At 50.7% G+C, this 18,363-nt stretch overlaps 8 protein-coding genes across 8 annotated transcripts; 5 read left to right on the forward strand and 3 right to left on the reverse strand.

Annotated features, from left to right (window-relative positions):
- Positions 1 to 349: 349 nt before the first annotated feature.
- NECHADRAFT_52335 (uncharacterized protein) lies at positions 350 to 2,161 on the forward strand (the record flags this gene model as incomplete). Its single annotated transcript, XM_003041240.1, has 3 exons — positions 350 to 920; positions 1,056 to 1,323; positions 1,381 to 2,161. 3 exons carry the CDS (start codon positions 350 to 352, stop codon positions 2,159 to 2,161), a joined length of 1,620 nt encoding a protein of 539 aa, XP_003041286.1.
- Positions 2,162 to 2,611: 450 nt separating this feature from the next.
- SRT2103 (uncharacterized protein) lies at positions 2,612 to 3,906 on the forward strand (the record flags this gene model as incomplete). Its single annotated transcript, XM_003041241.1, has 3 exons — positions 2,612 to 3,019; positions 3,079 to 3,151; positions 3,197 to 3,906. The coding sequence occupies 3 exons, from the start codon at positions 2,612 to 2,614 to the stop codon at positions 3,904 to 3,906; spliced, it is 1,191 nt and encodes a 396-aa protein (XP_003041287.1).
- Positions 3,907 to 4,020: 114 nt separating this feature from the next.
- On the reverse strand, positions 4,021 to 6,362 carry NECHADRAFT_72765 (uncharacterized protein; the record flags this gene model as incomplete). Its single annotated transcript, XM_003041279.1, has 2 exons — positions 4,021 to 5,672; positions 5,716 to 6,362. 2 exons carry the CDS (start codon positions 6,360 to 6,362, stop codon positions 4,043 to 4,045), a joined length of 2,277 nt encoding a protein of 758 aa, XP_003041325.1. The 3' UTR covers positions 4,021 to 4,042.
- A 493-nt stretch (positions 6,363 to 6,855) lies between these two features.
- Positions 6,856 to 7,149, forward strand: NECHADRAFT_52471 (uncharacterized protein; the record flags this gene model as incomplete). Its single annotated transcript, XM_003041242.1, has 2 exons — positions 6,856 to 6,894; positions 6,955 to 7,149. Coding segments are annotated over 2 exons (234 nt in total), but the record flags the coding sequence as incomplete, so codon positions are not given.
- Positions 7,150 to 7,767: 618 nt separating this feature from the next.
- NECHADRAFT_52473 (uncharacterized protein) lies at positions 7,768 to 8,723 on the forward strand (the record flags this gene model as incomplete). Its single annotated transcript, XM_003041243.1, has 3 exons — positions 7,768 to 8,038; positions 8,103 to 8,326; positions 8,427 to 8,723. Coding segments are annotated over 3 exons (792 nt in total), but the record flags the coding sequence as incomplete, so codon positions are not given.
- A 51-nt stretch (positions 8,724 to 8,774) lies between these two features.
- Positions 8,775 to 12,679, reverse strand: NECHADRAFT_52370 (uncharacterized protein; the record flags this gene model as incomplete). Its single annotated transcript, XM_003041280.1, has 3 exons — positions 8,775 to 11,003; positions 11,057 to 11,357; positions 11,418 to 12,679. 3 exons carry the CDS (start codon positions 12,677 to 12,679, stop codon positions 8,775 to 8,777), a joined length of 3,792 nt encoding a protein of 1,263 aa, XP_003041326.1.
- Positions 12,680 to 15,360: 2,681 nt separating this feature from the next.
- NECHADRAFT_52351 (uncharacterized protein) lies at positions 15,361 to 16,380 on the forward strand (the record flags this gene model as incomplete). Its single annotated transcript, XM_003041244.1, has 2 exons — positions 15,361 to 15,709; positions 15,758 to 16,380. The coding sequence occupies 2 exons, from the start codon at positions 15,361 to 15,363 to the stop codon at positions 16,378 to 16,380; spliced, it is 972 nt and encodes a 323-aa protein (XP_003041290.1).
- A 232-nt stretch (positions 16,381 to 16,612) lies between these two features.
- Positions 16,613 to 18,131, reverse strand: NECHADRAFT_86810 (uncharacterized protein; the record flags this gene model as incomplete). Its single annotated transcript, XM_003041281.1, has 4 exons — positions 16,613 to 17,042; positions 17,103 to 17,514; positions 17,599 to 17,856; positions 17,927 to 18,131. 4 exons carry the CDS (start codon positions 18,129 to 18,131, stop codon positions 16,613 to 16,615), a joined length of 1,305 nt encoding a protein of 434 aa, XP_003041327.1.
- Between the last annotated feature and the right edge of the window lie 232 nt (positions 18,132 to 18,363).

The following is an 18,363-nucleotide window of genomic DNA, read 5'->3' on the forward strand; positions in this document are numbered from 1 at the left end:
GGTCCGGCCGGTTGTTGGGACTCACAACTCCGACTCCGAGTCGGACTAAGATACGGAGTAAGATACGGAGTAACGTACGGACTAAGACCTTGAGACGCCTATCAGCGTTTTGCACAGTAGATGCCGTGTAGTCCTGGATTTAGTGAAGGATTGATCGTCAATATTCTAATTTCGGCTTCTAAGCCTCATTCAGGCGTTGAAATATTCTCCGTGAAAGCCGAAGCTCTGGTCTACTCGGCATGTATAATAAGACACCATCAAGCCAGCAATGGCTCAATCTGCATCCTCTCCATCTCATCTTCAACTACCTTTCCTCTTTTTTCTTCGATCACCTTCAATTTCAAGAAAGATGCGTTCTCTTATTCCCTTGGCGGCTGCCGCATCGGTCCCAAGCGGTCTCACCACCACGGTATCTGCTCAGCAGAATGAGAATGACATTCCCTTTTCGGCTTGCCCTCTCATAGGCGCATACTACCCTCCGCTAACCATCGACAAGTCGTCCAAGACTTTTGCGCAGCTTCAAGCAAGGTTCACCGGGGTTTTTAATGACCTGATTAAGAATGGCGGAAGCGATGATTATGGTCCCATCTCGGCAAACACGACGTCTTTCTCTGTGGTTCTCTTTGGAGGTGCTGAATCGCTTCGCGATGATCCGGTCTTTTTCGAATACCACTACACCTCCCCTGAGGACCAAGCTGCTGTAAAGGCAAACCTTACCTCGACGACAAAGTTCCCCGTTGGCGATTTGTCTGTGGTCTTTACCGTCTACGCGTGGCTCGTCAAGAATGGCGACAACTGGGAGACTCCTATCACAAAGTACCTGCCAGAGTTGGCGAGAGTCAAAGGACCATTGACGGTACCTTGGAAAGAGGTCACGATTGGATCTTTGGCTGGCCAGATGTCTGGACTTAGTCGTCAATGTGAGTTATAATGATCGATGCCCTGAGATATTCACTGACAACATAACCAGCCCAAGCGTGTGTCATTGGGGAACCTTGCGATTATGCTTGTAAGTATTGATAGAAACACGAGATGATAAGATTAACGGCTAATAGTTGTAGCCTTTGTCAGCGATTTTGCAAAGGAGGCTCCCGTTTTCCTCCCCGATACGACTCCAGTTGTATCGTACGCTGCCTTCCAACTCCTTGCCTTCGCCATGGAGAGGCAAACCCAACATGGAAGGAGAGAGAACTCTTGGGGTTCTGTTTTAGACGATTCTCTGCTACGTCCTCTGAACATGAGGTCTAGTGGTCTACTGTCCCCTGACGACACGGACGTGTTTGCCATTGAGGGACTGAACCTTTCACAAATCGGCGAACCTGGGTAAGTAGAGTGGCTATCCTTTGATCTTGAAGATCTTTCCCAACTGATGTATTCCAGTGCTTTGTCACTTGTCAGTTCGATCGAAGACCTTGCTCGAGCCGGCCACTCCATCCTGTCTTCCACCCTTCTGTCACCTGCAATCACTCGACGATGGCTCCACCCCAACATGGACACGTCCAACCTGCGAAACGGTGTTGGTCGTCCTTGGGAGGTCTACCGTGCTGGATCCACTGCCATCTCGCCCGTTCTCGATGTCTTGACCAAGAGCGGCACCATCGGACAGTATGCCAGCTACTTTGGTCTCACGGCCGACTTTAATGCTGGTTTCGCGATCCTTGCGCACGATAGCACTGTCAAAGATCGCAAGCTTGATCTGAATGTGCATGCCGATATCGTTAGCGAGTCTTTGGGATACATGCAGGCTTTTGCTGCCAAGGAGTTGGCCCAGCGCTATGCGGGCAGCTACGAGGCGGCTAACGGGGGTGCGGCTGTTCTCAATATCACCGAAAACGGCCCAGGCCTAGAAATTCAGAGGCTGAGCATCGGCAAGGTTGATGTCAAGACAGAGACGGCGAAGAAGCTCGGTATCAAGGTCGCCGACTTGGACTTTAGAATCTATCCGACCAACGTACAGGACAAGTCCAAGCATCAGTTTGTCGCCGTTTTTCAGGATAGGAGTGCTCCTATCGATAAGGGTACGCCGACTTGTATTACCTGGCAAGAGGTTGGTGCCGTTGCTGGTGTTGAGGATATTTTTGTCTTTCTTCTGGATAAGGATGGAAGCGTTGTTGGCTTTGAGCTTCCTGAGACAAAGGTGAAGTTTGAGCGGGCGTCATAGTTGACGCATCTTGGCAATACGGATACTTTTATGAGTTATAAGCTTTTTTATTTTTCAAGATCGAGTTGATTGGTCACTGCTCTCGATTAGTCGGATCATCAATGTAGTTATAGATCATGAGGTGGTCACAGCCTAGACAGGCACGTCAATATTTGGTCTTGCTTCATTCAACAGATTCATAAACGCCGAGGCCTGGAATAGAGAAGGATTCTCGCTTACGAACTCTCACAATGCAATGAGAATCATACGACCAAGGTAGTGATCCAATCATCTTGGCCATCCTCTCGGATGTCATCGTCCTGGGCAGTCTTATAGCGGGGTTGCTGCCTAAAAGGAAGAGCTAAAATCAACGTCCAGGGGGTGAGACGCGACGCCCTCAAGCGTGAGATTCACGTTCAATCCCTTCACCGTAACAACATCAGGATCAGCAACATTGAAGAAACAGTCAAAATGGCCTCTACCGCACCAAAAGTCCCCCTCCCTGAGCGCCGAGATCCTCCTGAAGTGATCGACCAGCAAGCATCAAAGCTAGTCGAGCTCATCAAGAGGAGCAAGCACTTTATCGTCTTTACGGGCGCAGGAGTGTCAACATCCGCAGGCGAGTTACTCCATCCAGTACCGCATAACAATAGCTCATATAGCATCCAAAATACAGGTATTCCCGACTTTCGTGGTCCTGAAGGTGCCTGGACACTCAGAGCCCAGGGGAGAGCGCGCACCACCAAGGCCGTGAGCACTCTTCAGGCGGTCCCGACACCGAGCCACATGGCGCTGCTGGAACTCCAAAATCGAGGCATTATGAAATATCTCGTCAGTCAGAATTGTGATGGACTACACCGAAGAAGTGGTATCCGGCCGGTAAGCATGGCCAGCTAAGGAGCAAGACTGAAGCCATGTACTCACGCAGTTATGTTTAGGACATGATCTCGGAGCTTCACGGAAACAGCAATCGTGAATGTTGCAGAGATTGTGGAAAGGAATACATCCGCGGTATGTAGAGTTTCCTTGATGTTATTCTCATACTAATGCCGCCAGACTTTCGCGCCGTCGCAACGTACGAAAAGACTGTCCGTGATCATCGAACAGGCCGCACATGTACCCGTTGCGGAGGCCTTCTCCACGACAGCATCATCAACTTTGGCGAGGACCTACCCGCCGAGGCGTTTCAGCTAGCAACCGACCATGCCGAGAAGGCCGATTTGTGCCTCGTCCTTGGTTCATCTCTAACTGTCACTCCAGCGAGTGGTATACCGCAGATCTGTGGGATGAGGCGAAATGCCAAGCTCGTCATCTGCAACCTCCAGAATACGCCTTTTGATCGTATTTCGGAGATGCGCGTTTACTCCGAGGCGGATAATCTGATGACACGAGTAATGCAGGGACTAGGGCTCCCTATTCCTACCTTCATTCTCAAACGAAGACTGGTCATTAAGGCAGAGACGGACAGCAACGATCGTCAGTCTCTGACGCTTAGCGGGGTCGATGTTGACGGTACACCCGTATCATATCTCCAATCTGTCAAACTCGAGTACAACAGACGACTTCTTCGGTCTGAACCGTTCACGTTCAGCTTTCGGTCTGCTTTAAGCCCTGGCACAGACCTCAAGTTTGAGCTTGAGTTTATGGGTCATTATAATGAGCCGAATTTAGTTGTGGACTATCAGGTTCAAGACGGCGAGGGCCATGAGGCGTTTTATGATCTTCACTATGACCCTAGTACGGGAGAGTGGATGACAATTAGATGATGACAGTAGATTGGGATGTTGGAGGGCATTAGCGCGACTCCCTGGGAGTCACTTTGGGGCGATTACGGCTAGCCCAGCTGCGATAAAGATCACACAGGTGGGAGGAATGATGGTTGATATCGCGCAATTGAAATATCTAGATCCTCTGCACAGCCTTTCCCATCGGCTCAACGATGTTCCTCTGGAAATACCTCTGCATCTCGTATTCACTCAGGCCTTTGGTCCTTGTATCAAAGTCCAAACAAGTCAAGATACAGCGTGCAAACACTGCACCCACTTGATGTGGCAACATTTTGACGCACTTTTCTTTCAGGACCTGGGTCACCTCGGACGGGGCAATTTTTTCTGGGTCCTGCTTGAAAGACCTCAGAGCCGACTCGATGTCTTTCCAGAGCGCAATCTCGAACAAGACTACACCAAGTGAGTATACATCGTGGCTCTTCTTGAATCGCGCTGTTGGCTTGTTCCATCGCGCAGGAATGCGGTAAAGGTTTTTTGCTCGGGAGTGATCCTCTTCTAGGTAGGTAGCTGCGTCGCCAGCGCGAGAGTACTCGAACCCAAAGAGTAAAGGGTTACTGAGATCAAAGTCACCGAGAGTCGGGGAGAGTGAGTTCTCATCTTCCCCATCTTCCCTGGTCAATGATATCTTTGGCAGAGCGGCAAAGGCGATGTTATTGCTCCTAATACTCTTGTGCACCCATCCCACGCGGTGGAAATGTTCGATTGCAGCAGTCATTGCCCATGCGAGATGGATCCTGTGTCCAAGAGGAACGAGTTTGTGTATCTTGTACAGATCAAGGAGAGTCTCAACACCGGCGCCGTCACTGTGGTCAAACGCTGGCGGCAAGTCGAACACAAGGCCCATCTCGTTTCTGGTACCGCGGTTCCAAAAGAAGCCTGCACAGGGCAGGATATGAAATCCCGTACGCTTGGGGTGACGGAGTAGTCCAGTGATCCGACGCGCTTGGTGCAGTGTCTGTGGCTGTGGTTCACCACTAAAGTCATTTGCCTCCTTGTACTCGTACGTCTCCATGATGACGGGCTGGCCGGCTAGAGTGCCATACTTGAACCGGCTGTGGTTGGATGTGCCATTGGACCCTCCTCGACTTTTAGCTGTTTTGAACGCAATAGTTTTGTAGCTGATCTCAACAGTGTAGAGGCATGCTTCTTCGTTGAGAATAGCCTGGCGGAGGTCAAGTGCAGCACCCACGTCAGCGGCTGCGAGAAGTGAGGGGGTGTTGTCGTCAATAGTTGTGTCTTGAGGATGGCTTGGGTCTTTCGTGGCTGTATCCTCTAGCAGCAACGGAGTCTCAATGGCAGTGCAGACTGTGGACACCGTCTCCTCTATCTCATCCAACGACCGATGAATAGCATCTGCTTTCTCGACAGGCGGGATAGTTGTAGATTCCTTGGCGTACTGGGCAGCCGCAGCCATGACAGTGTCCAGCCCTCGCATGCGTCTTTCAATCTCATCTCGGGCTGCTTGAGACAGATCTTGGAATACTGAACCCTTTGGAAAGGCTTCTTGAATCCGACGGGCACGACTGACGACAGCCTCAATTCTGACCGCCGTAGCATGCTTTGGAGGAGCGCTCTTCAGCCACTCGGCGATTTGGGTGCCTGTCACGTCCCCCGAGAGAGACACTCTAAACCAAAGGTAACCGGAAGGCTTCGTCATGAACCCATGTTCATCACTCAAGCGTTGCAGTTGAATGCTGGTTGGGGATTTCCGCACGAAATTGTGAAAGACGGGCGTTTCTAGCAATCTCGAATGTGAGCACATATTCAACAAGGACCCAGATTGGCAACCGATACATACCAGTAATTTTTCTATGCTCTCTCAACTCAGATGACAGATTCTCAGACGAGATACCTTCGTCGGCGTGCAGTTTGAGTAGCTTGGTAAGCGTGGTTGTAAAAGATTTCGTTCCTGGCACTGGCGTTTTGCCATCTTTGGCTGAAGCCGCGATTAGCTCGAAGCGACTCCCCTCATCCTTGGAACCCAGAGCAATAAGTGATGCATTGCAACAGTCTAGGATAAGAAGAACATCGCCTGGGGCTGAGAAAAGCAGTTGCTGTCCTTCATTCCACGACAGCTTGGGTTGTTTCTGGTCCTCGAAAGCCGCCCACTCGGCTTGACCATGATCACCGGGACCGCAGTGACCGGCATAATAGACAATTATCAAACCATCTCGCTGAGATTGATTCTCGACGAAACCGAGAATCTCCTTGTTGAGGCGTATACGACACGACTTGTCAGTGGGGATGCGGAATATGACACTGTTGTAATTGTACTTTGTCCGAAATACATCTCGGAGCTTCTGAACCTCATCTTCTACACCTTCAAGGTCATTCACTTCCCAGTGGATGAGTAAGACGTGGACTTGGGTGTATGGGGTGTGAAGGCCTGGCTCTATGCCGCTGTTGAACGATTGGACAATGTCGGCATCAGCCATTTGACCGGCTTTCAGGAAACACTTTCGACATACATGAGAGAAAGAAATTGAGGGGAAAAGCAGCCTGAGGATGCGCATCAGCTGAGCAACCGGATAAACGTATTTGCTATGCTGTGTAACGCACCATGGAACAAGGCCTATCATGAGGGGTTGGCTGAATTGTTGTTTCCTCTTCTCTCAGCAGCCACCAACAGGGAGGGTTATCGCCAACCGGCGAGATTGCCCGACCAGAGCCTGGCGAACAGCGACCCCGCAAGTATATAGCCTGCAGTAATTCGTCCAAAGTCCTATCTCCAATGCTGTCGCCTTCTTCCCGTGTTTTGTAAAGTTCAAGATTTGTGACCATGTCGGAGCCTGATAACCCCCGTCGCCGAACAAGGCCTGAAGACTCCTCTGAAGACGAAGAGGCAAATGACACTATACTTCCTACACTTCCTTCTAGCTGACACGCACTCAGCCTCAAACCGGCTTCTCGGAGAACGCGAAAGGACGCTATCGCTCTCGCGTCGATCAATATGGGACCAAAGCCGACGTGAGTGAGGCAATAACGGTTAGAGATATGCGACTGACCCCAGCTGAACCACCCCTGCAGTGGCCCCGTGAGCCACTCTACCAAGTCGGCGAGACCGTCTACCTCCAGATCGCTGGACGCCAGCAGCCCGCCGGCCCCTACGTGATCGTCTCCAACGACTTTGAGAATGCCACGTACCAGCTCCAGCGATTGGATAATGGCCAGAGGCATCCGGTGGCGGTACCCGAGACCAGTCTGAGGGTGCCAAGCTCTTGATTTGCTGCAGGCCGGGGGATACAGGGGGGCGCAGCCAGGCTTCTGCTGCCTGGTTTATGGAGGCCGCTGGGTGTCTGGCACCAATGGGATGCTGTGCATGAATGAGGGGCCCTGAAATCTGCACATTTCACACAGATCAGGCGTATCCAGCGATGGCTGAGCTATTGTTTAAAGACTCAAGGTTACGGTGAACAGTGTTGCAGTGGAAATTACATCTTATCGCTTACGAAAGAATATCAAAGCTGCTCATTCTCTCCTTGGCAAAGTCTTGATATCGTCAATTCACTTTGAGATTAAACACCATGACGGCAACGACAGCATCAAGAGCCTCGACGGCATCGGGAGCCTCCACCGGCGCGACGGCTTCTCAGATAACTCAGCAACAATTTATTAGCAGACAAAGACGTAAGGAACACACCACAAATTCTTGACACACTCTCTCTGGTTAATAGTCGAAATAGACTTGACAGATCTGACATTCGGATAGCAATTGCGAGATATCAATCACAGTACGATATTCCTCGTCCCTCTTTTACGACAAATCCGCCACAAAGTATGTATCCCACATAGTCCGCAAAGACCATTCAAGTGATCTTTAGTATCCTAACCTCTGACTTAGTTGAATCCTTTCCCCGTGGTTATCCCTCGTTATCAGCATTCCTTGGCAGCGATCCAGATTTTACAATATTCCGATGCTTTACCCGTTTGCACACGCGTGTTCTTCTTCACAAACAAGACGACCTGATAGAGCTTGAGCAGCAGTTGGATCAACTGGACCTTTCACAAAGTCAAACCAACCCATATCTTCTTACAACGAATAGACGCTGCGAAGCGAACAAAGACCGACAGGAACTCTTGGAGAAGATAGAAGAGAAGCTTAAAGAGTACAGTAAGGAAGACAACTAGGGCTTGAAAAAAGTCACTCTCCGAGTGCATTGGCTAAGGATGTACAGACGAATTACTCGCCGCATTCTACGCTCATCTAGAACGCCCCGAGCCAGAAGAGTCTGAGATCCAGAGTGTGGCGAACTGGATGGATGGGAAGAAGCCAGTGGCTTTCGCGGAGTCAACCTTTCTCAACGATTGGAGTGACCTTAGACGGGCAAAGCACTCCGTAGAGAAAGGCGGCTTGGAGACCTTTCTTGGCAGATATGCCGGCGTGTTCAGCCCATGCAAGGTCAGTAAGCATCTACTCTGAAAGTAGGAATATCTGGGACCAGGAATCTCCTTTCGGATACTCTGCTATTGTCTTATTCTATTGCTAACAGCACAACTAGGATACCAACCCGAAATCAGAGGATCCACAGATCCAGTTCATCAAGCAGTCCAAAGTAGTAGCCCTCTCACGAGCGTTAACCACCATCTTCGCCGTGGCTACCCTCGTGGTCCCCATTGGGATATTATATGTCGTCAAAGCAGTCCCGACGAGACTTTTGGTCATTGCTGCTTTCACTGGGGTCTTTTCTTCTGCTCTCTGCTGGTTAACATCGGCTCGCAACTACGAGATCTTTTCAGCAACGGCGGCATATTGCGCGGTCATGGTTGTATTTGTAGGAAGCTTGCCAAATGAGTAGCAGTCCGTATGAAATTGGCGTTTAGACATAACATCTACCTACCTCTTAAAACTACTCGACATTTTTTGTATCGGCATAGAGCAGGTCTAGGAACTCATCTCGCGACCAGTCCGGCATCTCTGGGTCTACAAACGGTCCCACCCTGGGCTCCCTAACAATCTTTCGCTTCGGTCGTGAAACGGATCCTCCCGCTTTCTGTTTGAGTTCCGCTTCTCGGAGTAGCTCAACCACTTCATCAAGGCGGTCCACCATGCCCATCTCGATCCGTTTGGCCCTGTCATGGTAGTCATATGCTGCTCCATCCAACGCGTGAATATCTCTTCGGATGCGCGGATGATTTTGTCGGATAAACTCTCGTGACTCAGGATCTGTGAACTCCCGTAGTGTCAAGGTTGCCAGGTCAAGAGGTGTCTCGTCGACAGCGGAGATCTTTGTCGGGTCCGCACCGGCATTGAGAAGGGCCTTGACACCGTCAACGTCGCCGAAATATGTGGTTTTATGCAGGGCAGTCCAACCACTATCGTCTTGTTCATCTATAATGTCTTTCTCGCGGAGCTGGGGGCAGAGCGCGAGGCATTTCCTGACGTAGGATGGTCTTTCGGAACCTCTGCAGACCGCATACTTCAGGATCGTCATCTCGGAATCAGTGGTCAAGGTGAAGTGATTGCTAGCCCCAGCGTCGAGGAGTATCTTGACTGCCTCGATATTTCCAAAGCAGATGGCACTAGCCATTGCATCTCCTTTCTCGATGTCGGCGCCATTCTCAACCAACAGGGCCAGCACCTCCAGAGACCCTCTTTGTCCGGCTAGAGAGAAGGCTGTCATATCACCAGAGGCATTCAATGCATCAATGTTGGTTTGTGGCCAACAAAGTAACTCCTCGGCAGCCCGGGCTGCATCGAAGAAAGCACAGTATTGTAGGGCTGTCAGACTTCTCGGGCCTGACCTGAAGGAGTTGATGTCTCGGACTAGCGGTAGAAGCAGGGGGATCTTCCAGGCCGAGAATCGTCGATGTCCACAGCACATGACAGCCGAGGTGACAATATTGCCTTCTTTACCGTCGTCCATACTTCCAGTCGTGGCTCCGGCTGAAAGTAACTCCTCGAGGATGTATGGCTCAAGATCCATGTTCTTCACCGCAACTAAGAGCGGTGTCTCGCCCTCGGAGTCGAGTCCATTGATATCCACGCCCGCATCACGGAGGACTTTGATGGCCTCCCGTAGAGCAGCCCGGTTATGCTTGCCATGACTCATATACCTCGCAAAGGGGAATGTGTGATAACCAAGCATGTGGAAAGGCGAAAAAGACCAGTGGAAGTCTCCACCAGAGACCTCACTTCCGTGATCGAGGAGCAGCTTGACAATCTCCGGAAAGTGGCAGGCTGCTGCAACATCGAGTGGACTGAAACTGGGATGGTGTTCTCGGTAGCCATCCTGATGTTGGGTTGTTCGTGAATTTGTTCTCTTGTTGACATCAGCTCCAAGACGGAGATATGCCTCCACAAGGTCCTTGTAGCCTGCCATGATTGCCCAATGCAGGGGTGTGCCTCGAAGCTCGAGACAGCGGTGGGGAAGCAACACCGTCATATCATGTTCCGCGTTCAACAGAGAGCGTATGGAGTTCAAGTGAAATTTCTTCTCCGTCTCTTTCGTCTGTGATGATGCAACTGTCTCAAGCACCTTGATAGCATCCTCTTGGCTAAACATGATCAGCCAATGGAACGGGTTGGGTTTCTCCGTGTCGATGGTGTAGATGTCTGTACAGTGCTGAGCAAGGAGCATTGCTGCGTCCAAGTGGCCATCCCTGCAAGCGTCTGTGAATGCGTCGGATAGCTCGGGTGGCTCATACTTCTTCCCTTTTTTGACCAATCTGGAGAAGATCTCGAAGGACTGGATCTTGATAGGGCCGAGGGTCAAGAACTTCTCATCTGCTTTGTCACTTCTCTCCAGGGCGCCATCGAGGAACATGTCTGGGTTCCTGTAGGTGATATGGGCTGGTCCCTCGTCGGCGTCATGTTCTTGGTCTTCATCAGGCTCCAGGGCCGCGCGAACTCTCCCGAGGATCACTCTGGCAACCTCGTTGTGCTCACTGGCGAGTTCAAGGTGCTGCAGCGCTTTCGAAGTGTCGTCGGCAACTCCGTATCCAATCAGGTACATGATGGCCAATTGCAAGTAAGCCTGTGCTCTCCTTTCGTCGTCTTGCTCAGTCTTGATGGCGTGCTGTAGAAACTCAAATGCTGCGCACTGATTTTCCCAAGGCGGCTGCCTGTTAAGAGATGCCTAAGCCATCATTAATATCCGCTGTGTTTGCAGGCCTGACGTGATATACTCACACTAAACATGTCTTCTGGCCCATAGCAATGGGTCTGGGGTGTTAAGACCAACGTTCCTACACGCTTTACTGGCGGTAACCTGGCAACTTGCAGGGAAGGGTCTGCGGGAGCATCTATTGGCACCACCCGGAGATGTTCAGACGTTTTTTCCAGGCGGAGGAGCCGAGCGTATGGGCCCTCGTCGGGGGTTATGCTCCTGATCTTCTCGTAACCGGGTTTAAGGAATGGGCTGGAACCATTGACCTCTTGAGGTCGAGGCAAAACCTTCAGGGTTGTGCTTCCGCCTGGAGGAAGAAGGTCGCTATTTTTAAAGTACGTTAGTATTTTCATGTCAGTCCCTAATTAAGAAGAGTGACGTTACCTGACTCCCTTGGCAAGAGCCTCAACGATCTGGTGCATGTTGCCTCGGTTCCATATGCTATCCTGTAGGCATAGCGAGACGGTGTTCTTCAAGACTTCAAGTGACTCTTCATCTGGCGGTGCATCAATGGGATCAAGATGAGCACGGCGCTCATTCAACATCCCCTGCATCTCCAAGCGAGTTGGATTCGAAGGGAACACTCCAATCCTCGACTCAGATTCCTTCTTGTCAAGCGCCTCAAAGGTAGTTTTCCAGCCGTTGAAGAAACTCGTCGCCTTCTCCAAGATTGCGTTTTCTTTGTCCCAAAACATGTCTTCAAGTTCTTCGAGGGGATTCTCTGTCTCGGTAAAGGATTTACCACGGTTGACGGTTTCCCAGAGCAAAAGACTAAACGAGTAGCAATCTGCAGCTTTGAACCGTTGGAAAAGAGGAATCAAGCCATCATGCTTATCCTCATCTTGGTCTTTCTGCAAGCCACGGATCTCGGGAGCGTTGTACTTTGGGGTACCGAGATAAGTGGCTTGTTCGTGACTTGGATCCTCTTGGAACAAGGCAGACCCAAAGTCGGCAAGCTTTGCCTGGTAGTGGCGCTCATGCTCCTCAAGCCTTGTACTGTAGTCATAGACGAGGACATTGTCCGGCTTGACATCTCCATGGACGATGTTGCAATCGTGGAGTGCGCGGATGCCCATGGCCACATCAAGAGCGAGCAACCGTCTCTCGATGAGGTTGAGGCTCCTGTGTTGGGCAAAATGGCTCAGAGTGCCATTCATAGAGTAGCTCATCACCAAGTAAGGCCTCTTGCTACCACCCGTGTTGGGAGTCCACCCCCAGCCGATAGCATACACGAGGCAAGGGTGGGCTCGGAGCTTGGGGTGGGTGAGCACGCGCACCTCTCTTTTGACGTTTACCAGTCGTCTAGACTCTGCCCTCAACTCCCTCGCAGACTCCTCTAGGGCGTCGGTCTCATGCCTCATGACGAGACGTTTCACCGCGACAAAGTGAGGCTGCTCTCCGATCGGATTGCTGTAGATCTCCTTGCTGACTTCGAAGCTGGTTCCCTGGCCCAGATGACTGTCGAATCTCAGGAACTCGTGGGCGACATGGGGTAGTCCGTTTCTAACAATCATCATGACATCCCGCAAGAGGTCGCCCGCTTCAGTGCTAGCTCTGGATACAGACCCGGCTGCCACGACAGGTATCGTGACGGTGCCATCGTCGAAACGTGAGTCCCAGATATTAGAGTCGGATTCTTCCATCATGTTACCTTTCAACTCCTCTGGTTTCGAAGCGTTGGTCCTTTTGTGTGCTATCGATTGTGGAGGTGTTGGTGATGGTGATGTAACGTTAGGTGTACGGTCGGCGAGCAAAGAGGGGTACAGCAGGCTGTCAGGCTGTGAGGGCGCGTCTTTGGGGGCCTCAGTCTTACAAATTCAGCCACAAACAATTCAACCCTTGATACGGCAGAGCTGAGAAGAAACCCGGAAGCAGGCTCTGGAAATTGCAGTTACACAGCATGCACTGCCACGTACCCACAACCGAGATAAAGTTGCTCTCTCGGAATTTCTTATTAGTAGAATGTGCATCAATAAGTCTCGTCTCGATTATCCTTAAAAGGAGAAACCTTTTATAGATTACAGTAATTGTTTCATATACTTCTTTCTTTAATCATATCGTCGTTTTAGGATTCTTAGTAGCGCATTTGTTAGATTACTAGGTTAGTAAAATCCTTATGAAACTCTTGACAAAAAAACAGCCTCATGTAGGTAGGTAAAGCGGAGTGAAAACATAGATCTCGAGTTCATCTTTCCCCATGTTTCCATCGACCGCCAAGAACTTCCCACAAAGACGCTGTCTAATACGAGGCGGAGAGTTTGATACCACTGCGGCCCTCCACATAGCCACCGAGGCTTAGATCAATTAGGACTGAGTTGTCTATGGGCTGCACTTCAGATGGCGTTTGTGCCAATTTCTAGAATAGCCAATCAATCATCTTCAGTCCAGCCTTGAACCTTCAGTGGGGGCGCTTTTGAGTTGTCTAGGTTCTTTTGGCCAGCTTGAAGAGAGAGCAGGTAAGGTTCTACAGGGGAGGAGGTAGTGGACGCGTAAAGAGGTTTGGTGGGGCGGTAATACGGAACGCGTCAAGACCGTGGAGAAGAAAAATGAGAGATTTGGAACATTTTCCTACCTAAGTTACATAACTACCCTAGAGGGAAGCAAATTCCATAGAGTTTTCCACACAATAAGTTCTGGCAGCGTAAAAAGGACCTCCAGTCTCGAAAAGAACTCACTAACCAATACGATGACTCTCTAAATAAATATCCAAGATAAGTTCTTAAACCCAATGGGCAGCACACACAACTAGCCGTTTCAAACTTCGACAAGGAACCGCATCCACGATGATGCCACTTCACCGCCGGCTGAACCCACACTGTCTCCGCAACCAAAATTCCCTCGACTCATGAATCGACAACTGAAGGCCCAGTGCAACCAACCCAAGGGGGGCTGGCGCAACGGTAGCGCGGTAAGTCACTTCAAGTGATCCATCTCATCCAACATGTCGCTAATTCCCTCATTAGTCAGATTCCAGTACACCGGAATCTCCTGAAGGTTAAGGGTTCAAATCCCTTGTCCCTCATCTCCTTACAACTCTTTCTTTTTTGCATCTTTTGCCTATTGATGGAACCCCCTGCTCTTAATCGCTCTCGACGACAAGGTAGTCATCGAAGGGGGGCTGGCGCAACGGTAGCGCGGTAAGTCACTTCAAGTGATCCATCTCATAAATCACTCAACTAACTCCCCTCATAGTCAGATTCCAGTGCACTGGGATTTCCTGAAGGTTAAGGGTTCAAATCCCTTGTCCCTCATCTCCGATCATCTGTTTCTTTTTTGCCCTCGGCCAGTGCAGATTATCTTTTTGTCCCAAGTCTCAATCAGCGTCCTGAGAGGTTGGTAGGCACTGGTCCACTTCCTGAATGGCGGAGAACAAAGGACTATGCAGCTCGCTTTGAGTAAGTTCCCGGTCCCGGGAAAGAGACGTGAGTCCAAACCTTTAACAAAGTTTTTCGCTTTCCCTTTCGGTTCTTCTTCTCTCTGGCTGATTAGGGTCTTCTTTTCCTAATGGGACCTAGAGTCCGCACAGTACAAAGACCATAATGGTCTTTCACACAGGTCGTTGGCAAAGCAATGCCACAGAATACAGTCTAAAAACAAATAGCAACTTGAAGAGACTAGCAAAGGTTTATTCAGCGAATCAGGCATGTTAGTTACCCAGCCACTTTCTTCTTCAGTCCAGCTCTATCCGGTCCATTCACACCGCTCCCCGATGCCCCGGTGACTGGATAATTCTTGGCATAAATGCTTGATTCCCCAGTAACGTCATCCCCAAGTGATCAGCACGATCCAGCCTCTCTACCCCTCACGGCAAGGCCATTTTCCGTCCATACATGCAATTTGCGCCCTTAGTTCTTCACTCCATCAAAAGCCGGTCCTTGACTTCAATCGCGTGACATTTTTATTGGGGCGCATCCATATATCATCCTATGCACCCTTATGTACTTCGGAGGTTTGCATCCCGAGTTCCATGCTCTTGGACAAGATGTAACCCTGGAAATTGGTCAGGACCTACAAGGCCCTGTCGCTTTTTATTGGGCCGCATGGGATAGAGTGAACAAACTCAACCGGGGCCCCACGTGAAACTTCCGTTTCGGCCCATTAGCCTGATGGAGAAGTCGGACTGGTGCTAGTGGGAGAAGCTTAAGTCGTCCGTTGAGGTGGAATAAATCCTCCAGTAGTGTTGGAGCTCGTGTTTGTGCATCTCGTGAGCATTATGCTTGAGCGGTGACCACCAGCTAGCTCAGCCGCGTTGGACAAGTGTATAAAGACAGCCGGGAATCTGACATGAAACTTGAGGTAGACGGTTTGTTTTAGTATCATCTGCACAATGGTCTCTTGGAATCTCTTCACCCTGGCCCTCGGGCTGTTTGGTTCGGCCCAGGCCTTTACCAACCCCATCCGCAACCCGGGCGGTGGTGATCCTCAGGTTACCTATTTTGACGGTTACTACTACCTCATCTCTACCGAGTGGACCAACCTTCAGCTGTCTCGCGCAAAGACCATTGAGGGTCTGAAGACAGCCACTCCCAAGGTCATCTACACGGACAGCAATGCCTCGCGTTGCTGCAACGTGTGGGCTCCCGAGATTCACTACTTTGATGGAAAGTGGTATCTCTACTACACTGCCGGATTGGCTGGTGACAACCTGACGGGCCAGCGATCGCACGTCCTCAAGGGTAAGTTGTTTGCCACAAAGTCATGAACATGCACTGATCAATATGCAGGTGGAGCTTCTCCATGGGATTCGTGGTCGTACGGTGCCCAGCTCACCAACGACTGGGGCATTGACGGTACCATCCTCCGCTTCAACGGCTGGGGTAACTACTTTGTCTACTCCTGCATGACCGGAGTCCAGCACCAGTCGACCTGCGTGCGAAAGCTTGGCTCCAACTACATGTCTGTTGGAGACCTCAGCATCATCTCTCAGCCTGATCAATCTTGGGAGCAGTCCGAAGTCCCTGTGCAAGAGGGCCAGAACGCGCTCTACTTTGGCGGCAAGACCTACATCGCTTACTCTGCCAACTACTGCTGGACCCCCGACTACTGCGTTGCTCTGCTGGAGTGGGATGGCAAGACTGATCCTGCCAAGGCCGCTGCCTGGAAGAAGTCCAACGGCTGCGTTCTCAAGAGCGGTAACGGAAGCTACGGAACTGGACACAACAGCTTCTTCAGAAGTCCCGATGGCAAGGATACTTGGATCACTTTTCATGCGACTTCCAACAAGAACGGCGCGTGCGATGATTCGCGATATGCCATGGTTCAGCCCCTGACTGCCAATGCTGACGGCACACCCAACTTTGGAAAGGTTCAGGCCTTTTCTTATCAGTGGGCGGAGCCCAAGGCTTAAGGTGCCGTTGCATGAATGCCACGATTGATGTGAAAACGAAATCAGAGCCAGAAATGGTGTCTGGTGGATTGATGCTAGTATTTATAGGCAAATATTGAGCATGTACATAGCTATGCTACATCTATAACTTCCCTTGAGTCGAACCAGTTATATGCAAATTTTGTGCCCATGGAACTCTATAAGAATGTGAGGCCTGTGCTGTCTTGCGGGCATAGCCATGACAAGGTTGCCCTTAAAACACCTTCAGAAGTTTCTTGTCGGTGTATAGCAACCTCGAGACGAGTGTGATTGTTGATCCCGCGAGGCACATGACGCCTCCAAAGATTTTGACGTCCAGCCAGCCGTTACTCGAATTTTGAAGGATTGCACCACCAATGGGCGCCATTGTGAGGGCTGGGATAGAAATGGCAAGAAGGAGGACCCCGAGCCGGTAGCCAATCTCGGCTGGAGGGGAAACTGAGATGGGGAGGGCACCGGAAAGGCCTATGAAGGCTCCTGAAGCAAAACCAAACATGATGGCGAAACCAATGGCGATAGAGGAGTGTTTGGCGGGGATCCAGACAGCGAACTCGGAGATTCCAGACAGTGCACAAGCGATGATGAACATGTTCCATCTTCCGATTATATCAGCGCCGTAGCCGGAGACAAGACGACCGAAAAGGCTTTTTATAGTTGTTAGCATTTTCTGAGGATCGTAGCAACATAGTGGAATGTCAACCCACCTTGCGGCGTTGAAGATGGACACCAAGTACTGAGCCATTTCCTCCGATACGTGCGCCTCCTGGAAGGCCTGAACAGCTAAATAATCGATGGGGATGAATATTCCATAAGTCAACACAAATATTCCCAATAGTAGCATGACAAACGGGATCTCTGTGAAGGGTGCAGCATAACGGCCGGCGGGCATCTTTTTGGGCACTGGCTTCGTTCTCGGACGGACCGTGATGATCGCAATGATTTGCAAACCGAGAATGAGAAAGGCGGCAGTTCTCATCGCCCAAGGGTATCCGGTGCTCTTGATCATGCGGCTGATCATTATGGGGAAGATGACGCCGCCGACTGATGAACCTGTTGCCATGATACCCATAGCTGCCCCACGCCTCTTGGAGAACCAGGTGGTCATACAGGCAAGCGCTGCATCGCACGGAATCAGTTAGCATGAAGGAGATGAAAGAACGAATAAGTTCGACTTGCCAGGCGAGTATATGCATGCAACACCGATAGCACTGCAGACTCCTTGGGACAAGATGAACTGATAGTACGTCTTGGCCAACGACGCCATCATCAGTCCAAAGACGTGAAGAAGTGTTCCACCAACGATGAGAGGTCTCGGTCCATGCTTGTCGAATAAAATGCCGACAATAGGTCCTAAGGCGAACAGGAAAAAGATTTGGAGGGATGGAATCCAAGCAATAGTACTGCTGGAGTAGTTCTTCAGAGGTCCAACCTCGTAATACTGCTGGAAGCTGCCCACACCTAGTAGAAGATCGGGCCCATTAGCCGAGCTCACACTAAATATGGTGATTAAAATCGAGAGGCTACGGACTGTTGATCCAGCCTGGGCTGGAAAAGGAGCAGCACCAGGCTCCCAGGACAACCAGCCATGCAGCAGCACCGCCATCGGGGGGTCCATCGGGAACTGAGCCTCGAGGGTCTTCGGTGTCTCTTTCTGTCTCGCCACCGAGACTAGAATCTGGAGGTGTGTTTTTCGGGTCATGCATGGAGGGAGTGGTGTTATCTGCTTCAGCCATTGTCAAGACACAGGTGAAAAGATGGGACACTGAGTAGGAGACAACAAGAAGGAAACAAGTAATTGCAGATGCGATGGTGTTCTGATTCCCTTTCACCACCTGCAATTAATTCATTTATATACGTAGCCCCTATGAATCGAGACTTGAGAGGAGCGGACGATGGGCGGGTGGTGCGGAGGGTCAAGCGGGCCGTGATTGGTGCTGACGGCGGAGATAGCAAAGTTGCGGCGGA

The sequence above is a fragment of the Fusarium vanettenii genome, assembly GCF_000151355.1.
Source record: "Fusarium vanettenii 77-13-4 chromosome 11 genomic scaffold NECHAsca_48_chr11_4_0, whole genome shotgun sequence".
In the NCBI taxonomy this organism is placed as follows: domain Eukaryota; kingdom Fungi; phylum Ascomycota; class Sordariomycetes; order Hypocreales; family Nectriaceae; genus Fusarium; species Fusarium vanettenii.